At 37.2% G+C, this 11,156-nt stretch overlaps 2 protein-coding genes across 4 annotated transcripts in view; both read right to left on the bottom strand.

The window, feature by feature from the left end:
- The window catches only part of LOC112163030 (TBC1 domain family member 10A), a 7,744-nt gene extending 3,285 nt beyond the window's left edge, over positions 1–4,459 (bottom strand). The window contains exons 1-8 of one of the 3 annotated variants that reach the window (XM_036214412.1): positions 4,405–4,459; positions 3,757–3,955; positions 2,503–2,602; positions 2,269–2,376; positions 1,864–1,970; positions 1,670–1,784; positions 1,441–1,506; positions 1,000–1,189 (exon numbers count right to left, since the gene is read on the bottom strand). In XM_036214412.1, the coding sequence (XP_036070305.1) occupies positions 1,000–1,189; positions 1,441–1,506; positions 1,670–1,784; positions 1,864–1,970; positions 2,269–2,376; positions 2,503–2,602; positions 3,757–3,935 (865 nt within the window). In that variant the 5' untranslated portion in view covers positions 3,936–3,955; positions 4,405–4,459. The other 2 variants (XM_036214413.1, XM_024299130.2) reach the window with 2 other exon arrangements.
- Positions 4,460–5,457: 998 nt separating this feature from the next.
- Positions 5,458–11,156, bottom strand: part of LOC112163031 (protein phosphatase PTC7 homolog) — a 7,830-nt gene continuing 2,131 nt past the window's right edge. Inside the window, exons 2-6 of the mRNA XM_024299131.2 lie at positions 10,508–10,687; positions 9,335–9,533; positions 7,846–7,969; positions 7,633–7,762; positions 5,458–7,536 (exon numbers count right to left, since the gene is read on the bottom strand). Coding sequence (XP_024154899.1) covers positions 7,478–7,536; positions 7,633–7,762; positions 7,846–7,969; positions 9,335–9,533; positions 10,508–10,687 — 692 coding nt within the window. The 3' untranslated portion in view covers positions 5,458–7,477. The remainder of the gene's footprint in view (positions 7,537–7,632; positions 7,763–7,845; positions 7,970–9,334; positions 9,534–10,507; positions 10,688–11,156) is intronic.

Genomic DNA, 11,156 nt, shown 5'->3' with positions numbered 1-11,156 from the left:
TTGTATTTTAAAACTGCAGTTCTTAAAATCAACAAGTTTTAAAATGAATATCTTTCTGTAAATTATTTTTGGAAATTAAATGTAGTAATATTTAAAGATATGTACTAAAAAGTATTTTCCAGATTATAAATCACAGCTTTTTCTCATAGTTTACCCAGGGGTGGGAATTATACTCAGAAGTGACCTATTTGTGATTTTTTTGTTTCTTTAAACATAAATAAGCTCATATCTTCGTTATTTTCCCACTGATGACAGGTTACCCTTTAGTGGTTGTTTCCGCTAAAAACCACTAGAGGGCTCTGTATGTGTGAATCAGTATTTGCTCCAAAACAAACATAGAGAAGGATCTAATTGTTTCCTTCATTTCCCTAAACTTTGATATTTTTCTGGACTAATGCAGAATAGAAAGTCATTAAACTGGGTTACAGAGAGACAAAAGAAGAGGTAAAATGCCCATCATTTCGACACATCTCCTGTAGTATAGAAGATAACGATCATTATATGAAAAAAACAGACTAAAAGTCGCACAAAACCGACATAACTAATGATTTTTGATAAGAACTTTTTGAAATAAACAAACCTGATCTTTTAATATTATGTCTTCTCTGCATTATAAACAAGATATACAGTTGATGCTTCCAAGTGAGCGAAAAACGTAATGTTAGCTTCTCCTATAAGCGTCAGGAGCGTCTAGTTTAGGAAAACATTTTTGCACTGAGCATCCACTTTGACCCCCGTCAAAAGAGGCAGTAGATGCGAGTTTGATGTGTGAATCTTGTTTGGTGTGATTGCAGCATTGGGCTTGGCAGATTTTTTCTGAAACGTCAGACTTTCCACCCAAAAGTACGACTTATATATGGTTTTCTTCTTCCTAATTAAACAGTTTTTGCTCCTGCGACTTAAATAAATACGGGATTTATTTTTGCTTGATGTAAATTGATGACTTTAGAGCCAGAAGTTCTTCTAACTCCTTTCTGTAGGAGCTGTGTGTTGTCTCACCCTCGCAGAGAAACATATCCCAGACTCGCAGCACTGATGCCCACGGCAGACTCCGGGAAAAGGCACACATGAACCATTCAGTCATATACAGGATAGGCTCCAGCTTCTGATTTTTCAGATGACGGTGGGCTACAGGAGACACCTTTCGAAGCAGAGCGTTCAAAATTTCCCCATCCAGCTGGATTGCCTCCTGTTGAGAAGAGATGGAATAGCAGCCACCAAGTAGGGAATAGTCTCCTATCGCTTTGCCTAATCTGATTATCTTCTGTTTTTAGGCCACTGGAATATCTGGGTTGAGTGAGGCGCGCTCGGCTGACAAGTTTGACATATTGGCCTGTTGAAACTCTAAAATCAAGTTTCATTAAAAAAAAAAAAAAATCAGTTGGCAAACTAACTGGCAGGATAACATTTTAATTTTCTCAGTCTCTTGCCATGACGTACCAACTCTTTGCTGTAGTATCCAGGAAGATATTTCTCGCAGATCTGAACAAGAACCCAAAAAGCATCCTGAGAGACAAAAACATAAAAATAAGCATTAAAAAAACATATAAAACTGAGGCGTGAAGTGAAAACATCAAAAGAAGATATAATATATAAATGGATACATGGTGAGTTTCGGAATAACATGTACAAGTACTTAGGATGAGATCACGAAGAGCTGAATCATCACCTCAGCTGGCATATGCATCAGCAGCACCGCAGCAATGGGAGCCTGAGCCTGACAATAACCCTCTTCAGGCCGGTGCAGAGTGTAAGCCTTCAGCACTCGGAACAGGTCCTGCTGCCTGCAGACGAGAATGTGAAAATTAACCGCCTTTAGGACAACTCAACTTAAAATAACAGCTTTTCAGAGGACACACGCACCCATGACCTCCTCTCGCTGCGAACATTTCATGAAAGGGGAATTGTCGGTGAAGGTCTCGCTCAATGACATCAACCCAGTTTGGCTCTCCAGGCTTGTTGTCCAACTCCTAAAACACAAAATTCTGCTCAGCTTTGGCGGCGTTTTGACATTTGTGTATTTATTAATACAAATTTTAACCTTAAATCTAAAAGTGTTTCAATTTTTAAATACTGTAAACCCAATTTACTCAAAAAAGCATATTTCAGTTTCAACATCTTAACTCAGATTTTACAAACTTTTTAACTTATTAGGGTTAATTTTCATTTTTACAAATTTCACTTAATTATTGGGATAAATTATCAACACAATAAGCAGTAATTTGACAGGAAAAGGGGAAAAACGTATACTATAAATCCATGACGGACCTCAAACTTTCCCTGGTTCTGTTCTCTTTTCACTTTGCCCCCGGTGAGGTAGAGCCAGGCCCGACCCCGGAGGGATGGGGGGATTCCCTTCTGACACCGCTCTTTTACCTGGGAATTTACAGAGAAACAGCTACTTTAAAAGCATAGAAAAAGTAATAAACTTAAATAAATAATATAGCCAATAAGTGTTCTATTATGCTTAAAGAAATTCTTTTTTTTTTTAATAAAGCAGACCTTCTTGTGATTTTTGGCCATCCATTTGTCCCAGCTGTTGAGCATCTCCAGCCATTTTGCTTCTCGCTGCCTCAAAACCACAATGGGAATTTCTTCAGTTCTGTTGGCATAAAGAACCAAATATATTTAGACAAACACTATATAGTCACATAAGTCATCTTTGCCAAGTTCATGCAAAAAAAAATGCTGAGACAAATCAGATGCCATCAGCAGAGCTGTAGAAAGAAAACAGGAAACTGTGGGAACTTTGTCCTGATTCTCTCCAGCACTACACAGCAAAAAAAAAAAAAAAAATGCCTAGATACACTACAGTGCTGAAAATAAGAGCTGTCATTCTCACACACTGACACAAACACTTCCTGTACTGTCTTGTAAATTATAATTCACTACTAAAACAAGTGCTCAAATGGAATCACTGGAAAGGTATGAGAACTATCCACTTTAACCTTGTGTTACCAATAATCCTACCTAAAAAACAACAAAAACACGACCAAAGATTGTGATTTTTCTGGTTTGATCAGGTTTTTCACCATTATTTTTCACATTTTTAAAAAATGCAGACATAGATGTGCAGTTTTCCAGGTATAAAAGAGATGATGTCGTAACAATTTATATCTCAATAAACATGTTTTAGCTAAATCCAGGCCTGAACTTCAGTAACATTGGATATAAAATACTAAGTTTGGTGGCACATTAATTTATAGCATACATAATTACATTATAGCAATCTATAAAAGCAACAACAGTGACTCGATTGGAACAACAAATGTATTTTTAAAAATAAAAGTATTTGGGAAACAAATAACTAAGACCAATCGATGAAAAGGGTATCAGCTTTGTATAATATGAGGACAACTGACTGTTCTAAACTTTTGTGGTTGCTTTTCTTTGGTTATTTACGAAATAGTGTTGAAACAACAAGTGGAAAACCACTCTTAAAGTGACAGCTGAAGCTGGGTGGAGATGATGGATGTCTGGGTGGGAGGCCTCAGGTGGACACACCTTCAGGAAGACCTGTATGTACAATTGTAAAATAAAAGCTCCTCATGCTATGGAGTTTGGCCTCATTAAATGTTTTATGGGATAAAAACTCCCAACTATTGTTGCTTTTTTATATTATATTCAGAGTCAATAAGGCATAAACTCTAAAATAATGATTACATAATGCTTTAGGAAATGATCTGACACGGAAGACACCTGGTTGTCTTTAAATCAGAAAGATGACTCAATAAAAGTTCACTTTACTCCACTTACAGTTCTCCGGAGGTCTGCTGAGCGCCTCCCAGGAACCCGTACTTGTCCACCTGCCTGTCCTCGGTGATGTTTCCGTTCACCTCTGGGTCAGGAGCCGGAGAACCGCCGTTCCCATTTTCTGTCAACTTCTCGGAGCTGCCACGCATCTGGAGTCCATTGCCCTGCTCGGTTTTTGCCATTTAATCAGCATTTATGGTCACTGTCAACAGAGTGTGCCCGCAACTTAAAGACTAAAACACATTCTTCTCCGCGCAGCCGCAAACTGGTTTCGATAAAGTCCCTTTGCGTTAGCATGAAGTTATAAAGATTCGTCCCTCCTAGCTGCTAGCTAACTACAACTCAGAAGGTTTTGACAAATGTTCTTATTTTTATCTCATAGTGTTCCTCTTTAAAAAAAGAGTATCCGTTGACAGGACGAAACCAACAAAAAAGCAACGAAAATAAACCCAAAATTCACCACGAAATCCGAATGCTAGCTCTCATGCTAACGTCAGCTGACACAGGCAAGCACACAGTCCGGCTAGAACTCCGCTGTCAGCAAGAACGAAGGTTAGCTGCCTTTGCTACAAGGAAGAGAGACCGCCTGCCCTGAAGCAGGTTAGTAAACAAAACATTCATGGCATCTGCTGGCTCTATTCTGCCACCTACCGCAAGAAATTTCCCCATTCTGGTGGTCGCCACAGAAACCAGTGGGTCACGTGACCACGTGTCCTGTATATTTGTTTTTATTGGTATGTAGCTAGAGTTGGCCTCATTCATATCAGTAGTTTCAACTACTGTGGCTTTTAGAAAAAAAAAAAACATTTTTTCCCTATAAAAACATAATTTGCAAAAAAGTAGAAAATTTGAAGTTTATTTTATTTTTGTATGTTTGATTATAAGTATATTGGACAGACTATGCATATGTTGGAAGCATAGACACATATGTAATGGTTAGAAGTATACCAACTAACGCATTTTAAGACTACATTGGAACACTATACATAACATACATTGTCAGTACTAGTATACTTGCTAAACTCATACTTAAGCTCAAGTATTACAGACCATTTGCGTATTATATACAGTGATATATATATATATATATATTAAGCAAAGTATGCTGCGTTACTATATACAATACCATATGGTTCTAATACTATGTAGTTTAAGTACACTTATGTATATAAAAAAATTAAAATAAAAAAGTACACTTATATAAGACTACTTTTTGTCATATTCTCCTAAAATAAAAAATTCACCTGTACAGATTTCCAAACCTGAATATCTCCAAACTGCTGCATATCTGAGCTGAATTAACTTCTTTTAATATCTAAATAGGACAATTGGGACTCTTCACTGATACCAAAAGTAAAGAGGTAGAGCTTTAGGAACTGTAGTTTTTGTGGATTTTTAATTTTTTCAGTGACTACACAATTTTCTTATTAGTAGTCAGAAGGGTACAACAGTGTGGAGTTTTTTTTTCTTTTTCAGTTTATTTCATAAACATAAAATGTACTGGAATTTACACAAAAATGCTGTAAATTGTGGTGACTTTTATTGAACATTTAACAAAAAAATGTGTTTTAATGTGTTTTTAGGTAGCTAGTGAAATTTTATTTTTGTATTTTATGTGAATAATATTTAAGACAACCTTTGAAACTTGCCATCTATAATTTGTTTATAATTGTATAGTCAAAGAGTGCATCATCAACAATCATATTTAGTATAAATACTAGATTCTTTATTTAAATAATGTACATATTTCAAAACATATTTACAGAAATCAGACCTGCATTGTTACATTGTAGACTGGACAATCATTTCAGACTGCAGAAGCACCTTTGAAACGGCTTAACATGAGACACAGGACAGGGAGTTCTGGGCTGGAAGGGGCTTTGTTTACATCGAATGCTGTGAAGCACAACTGATGTGACAAGCTCGAAATAACAGGAAAGGCCTCTTGATTACGAGTCTAGTTTTTAAGGCGGAAACTGTGCTCACCCTCAGGAGAAAGGAAAGACGAGAACAGACTCCAAATGTGAGAAAAGAAGCCATGGAGATAAGACACGAGACATGCGAAAACAAACAATGCAGAGTCCGGCGAGTGACGCTCAAATAGCCTTTACATGAAGGAAGACCTGCGACATTTGAACTGATCACTTCATTTTGAAAAGACAATTGAACTGCTCATTTCAACAGAAAGAACAAATGGATTTATAAATTGCAAATGAATTGTGAAAGTATGGTACAGAACAGTACCCAAATCATGTGTATAAATATGGCTTTCCTTCTTTGGTTACTTGTCTTATGCTAACAGATAACCAATAAAAGTATATGAATACCTTTCAAAGACAATTTAAGGTCCTTAAGTACAGATCACAAATGTCATATTGCCGTGTGATTTTTGAGTGAATAAAACAAACAGTTGTGTCTTTGGTGCCAATGCTCTCAAACTGTAAAGAACGTATGCAGAGATGTAGCTACTGACTACTGTGAACAGAACAGCATTATACTTTTTTTTCTTCTTTTGAATAATATAGTTTTGTAAAATCCTGCACCCACATTTACACACAAAACACAGCCTTATATACATGTAAATCACAACATTTCAGCTGTATAAAGACATCTCAATTAGAATAAAAGAAGCAGCAAACAAATGCAAAAAAGAACAGACGAAAAATTTAAACTTAAAAAGTACATCTGATTCTTTCAATCGCCTCATCACTTTCAACTTTATGGATTACTTTACAAGGAAAAAAAAAGTTTAAAAAAATACATTTTACTTTTTTGACCTATCATTGCAATTTTAAGCATTCCCAGATGCTAATTTTAGCTTCATCAGGACAGAAAAAGACGACGTTCATTCCACTAACTTCCCAATCGTACCTCAAACATAAATTCACATATTTCCTGCTGCGCATCTGACGCAGGAAAAAATCCCACTTGTTCATTTTATCTACTGGAAGCATGAGATTAATGAAGCTCACATTGACATTCCCATGTGTACAAGACAAAAAAACAAAACATGTGCATCGATCAGTGTTTGTTTTTGACACAAGTAACAACTCTTTGCTTGCAGACGGAAAAAAAGCCTCCAAATAACAGTTAAAAACGCAGAAATATGTACAACTTATAAAGATGTGCGCACCAAAAATTTACCCCGGCCAACCAGGTTAACCTTCAATAGAACACTTGAATATTAGAACTTGAAACAAAGCGTTCCTTCACATTCTTTACCACCAAAGTCCCGTTTTATTCTCTTGGAAGCACCCGTTATTCCCATCCCGAGTCTAAATCTCCGCCTTTGATTCTTTGACAATGAGGAGCTAATTACCATTTTAAGGGACACACCCCATAACCGGCTTTACTGCTAATCTGTTTGGATGTCAATCCATGGCTAACTTACTGATCCAAATTCTTCCAGGTTACCACATAACCATTAAGTGAACGATGCCATAAAGTGAGATATGTTGACCCGAAAGCGTTCCTCCGCCCGCCGCTCCAAGCCAGTCCTCCATCATGATCAACATGGTGGCGACCTGGCTTCCCACCGTCTCTCTAGCAATAAAAGCACCAGATAAAAGCAGTGGAAGAAAACAAAATTCTACAAGGAGTACGAATCGTGTCGGTGCACTTCCTCGTGTCGGCCTGCAGTTCAAGTTGAGAGGCGGAAGACTCTGGCAGATGGGAAGAAAGGATCAGCTCCGAAGAAAACACACTCATGCACACACAAACACATTTAATCAGTGTATTCAGCCACGATGGACAGCAGCACTGTGATATCATCTGGTTTCCCTCCTAAAGAAGAAAAACAAGGAGTGAGAAACGGGTTAACTTAGACCACTACATGCAATCAGATACCTTCTAGATCAGAATAAGTGAAGGTTTCCTCACCTCTTACATTCAAGCCATTGTCACAGGCAAACTGTGCAAAAGGGGACATATAGTTGGGGTCGTAGGCAAGGTCGTGAGCTTGTTTCGCAATGCTCTGAGCCGTCTGCAGGACGCTGTCATAGTTTGAAGTCTGACGGGAGCAAAAATGGCTGGCATTAAAATCCGATCCGCATTCGCAGACTTGAATCACACGTGCACTACAGGGTGCATTACCTTGAGTTTTTTGAGCTCTTGAAGAATCATGTAATCTGGCATGTTGTCAAAAAGGCCATCTGTTGCTGTTAGGATGATGTCACCGAGTTGGACATCAAAAGAGGAGTTGTCGGCTGCTTCCGGGCTGGAAGGAACAAAAGCAGAGGCCGTCAGGGTGTGGAAAGAAGAAGAAGAAGCTAAGCATGAAGAGCTTACTTGGAGGTTGTGGTGAAAAATTTAAACAGTTACAGAGATGAGTAATCAAAATTTAATGGTGCGTGTGCTGGAGGAGTTTCATTTGGCAGCTCTCTAAAAAGTCCGCTTGTTCATGGTGTTCTTTCCGTCTGCAGGGAGGCCCCGTTACGCACCGACACCAGGACCGAGACTCAAGTTTTATTTCCTGGGAACCCTATGTTCCTCGTTGCTCTTGCTGGTCTTTTTTTAAAGCGACAGGCATGAAAGCTGCATAAATCTTATCTTGGAGGAGACAGAAACTTCTAGACCACAATGTTTATTCATTTGCTTGGTGAAATAAAGAAAAGAAATTTGAAAATATGCAACAAATGTTACACGTCTGTTACTAGAATAAGTCAAAATGTGTTAAGGTTTTTTTTTTTTTAATATTTAAATATGCAAAAATGTGTTTGTCTTAAAAAAAATGAGATATTTTTACTTGAAACAGGTATCTTTCACTTCCTTCAGAGTCAGTTTTTGCTATGCTGTCATAAACTAAAGCTTAAAACTTTGAGGTATGTGGTGGACTTTCTTCCCTCAGCAAGTGCATAGCTTAGCAATAGTATTGGATTAACCTTTGCCTGGAAAAAGGCATTTCTGCAAAGTTACTAAGTATACAACGCTAAATATCTAATAATTACACATCAACTTGAGCATGACAACAAATCAAACTGTAGCTCTGAAAGGTAAATGTTAAAGCCTGGGTGCATTTGTCTGTTTTATAATCTTGAAGACAAGTTAAAAAAGGTGAAATCTGTGATCCTTTGAGGCTAAAACACATTTAAAGAGAACACTTTATAAAATAAGGTTTGGGTAAAAGAAACCTAGCCTAGGATTTCTAAGAGCAAATCATTACCCTAAATGAGCTGTAAAAGCTGCCTGCACCTCCACATTCCAGAGTCAGACTTTAAACCTTTTTTTCAAAAATGCATTTGTATGTTTGGTTCATTTTTTTTTTACTATTTTGAGAAATACAGTTTAAGAAGAGAAAATGTAAAAAAGGGATATGAAAATAATGATGTGGAGATGCAGACGTCATACGTGGTTGTTGTAAATACACAAAAGAATGAGGAACTGCAGCATTGTTAAAGGAACGGCCACAGCTTTACATTCCTAACAACTTTCACACACACAGACTGTAACATTCCAGATCAAACAACTATCGAGCATTCAAGAGTGTAAGTAATGTGCTTAAATAAATTGTTTTTTTTTTTTTAAATGAAAAAGCAATCTTATGTTTAAAATAATAAAAATGAAGTGGGTGTGAGCTGCTGACCTGTCACTGAGCACCACTCCCTCAGTTCCAGGGGGAGCGATGGACAGCTGGAAGGGTGTGTTAAAGTAGTGCTGCTGCTCGTCTGAGCGATGGACCACCTCTCCACCTCGTACCACCAGGAAGCCAGAGTCTCCAAGGTTACACGTATGTAGCTGGTGACTCCTACGATCCAGAACCACGATGCAGGCCGTGCTGCTACCTATAAACAAAGTATGAAAACTTCAATAATCATACTTTTGTTTATGGAATTCCAAAACTTTCTTTTCCCATTAAGCAAACTGCTTAACATATAAGCACAAAACTACTTTTTTGGAACTATTTATTTACTTTGTAAATAATCTATTTTATAATCTTAATTTGTGCCGGTATAAGAAGACCTAAAAGCTGCAGGCATTAGCTCTGTCTTGTCCTAGTTCCCTACTGACTATTTATCTGGAGTCCTTGTAACCTTGAGCTGCTGGAGCGGTCAAGAACTGACCTTCTCGTAGTTTCCCAAAATATAATTCGGGGCCTTTGGAAAATATTGCTGCAGCCATGGAGTGCCTGAACTCCGACTCTTGGCTGGAGATACTGAGCCTCAGAAGAAATGTGATCAAGGTCACAAGTTTAGCACAAGCTCCTCCAATAAAGCTCTCAACACCTGTAGGGTTACTTACTTTACTGCTTACAGCTTTTTGACCTCTATAACTTGCCAAACAGTTTAACTCTTACAAAAAAAAAAACATAACCAAAAAAAAAACTGTAGGGCATCATAATGAAAACGAAAAAAATGATGTTTGTTGTGTCAATAGTCAATCCCTGTCCTTTTGTTTTCAATGTATCTTGTTCATTTAAGCTGTTTTCTACATTTTTTGGAACATTTTTTCTTTGAAATCACATTATTCATTAAATAGACTACCAACAAAGCTTTTCCATGCTCAGTCAGTAAGGATAAGCTGTACTTTTCACATGCAAAAAAATGTGACCTGAAGCAAAATTTTACTAATGGAGTATGAAGTTGTTGTTCTTTTTACAGATTCCCTTTAAAGACAGGATGTAATCGATGAGCACTAAATGAGCTTTTTCCTCTGGTGACTAAAATTTCTCTGGTTCCCAGAATACTAAAGTTTTGCTTCCTTGCTCACAGTTTACTTACTGACAGAACTGTAATAACATAAACAGAACTATCCTCACCTAGTAATGGAACTTTGTTCTGTAGAAGTTCATAGTAGCCTGAGGTCAGAATGCCCACTGGGTGGCTGGGAGTGAAGCGTCCTTCCTTTACCAGCCGCTCACAGGTCCTCATTAATGTGGCAGAAAACTGAGATGGATCAACACCATAGTCCCGCCAGCCACCTACACCATCTGCTACACCTGATGGAGAAAGTAGAAATTACTATTTTAATTGTTAATCAGCAGAAAAACTGCACTTAGGTACACATTAAGAGTAGAATATGTATATATATATATAGAAAATAAAAACAATTCATTCAAATCATTAGATAAGCCATTGGGTTCAGGACAAAAAAATAAAATACAAACTTTTCCATGTATCTCACTTTAAAATAAAATAAAAAAATCTGTTATTTCAGGTTTAATTATTGGAAGACTCCTCTAGTCAGGTTTCAAACACGCATAAAATAATGAGCAAAGGAGTTTGACTCAATTCAAAACCAATAATGTATGCACTATTTACTTATAAGCAATATAATAAAATAAATTAAAAAGTTACACAGTCATTTGTATGGTTACAATAAAACAACATAAGAAGGATATATCGCAACCTCACCTACAACTACTTTAAAAACACATCAACATCTGCAACATCTCAAGTTTTACATCT

This window comes from Oryzias melastigma, linkage group LG12 (assembly GCF_002922805.2).
Source record: "Oryzias melastigma strain HK-1 linkage group LG12, ASM292280v2, whole genome shotgun sequence".
Classification (NCBI taxonomy): Eukaryota; Metazoa; Chordata; class Actinopteri; order Beloniformes; family Adrianichthyidae; genus Oryzias; species Oryzias melastigma.
Note: the sequence above shows the minus strand (reverse complement) of the source record. Positions and strands in the feature narration are given on the sequence as shown.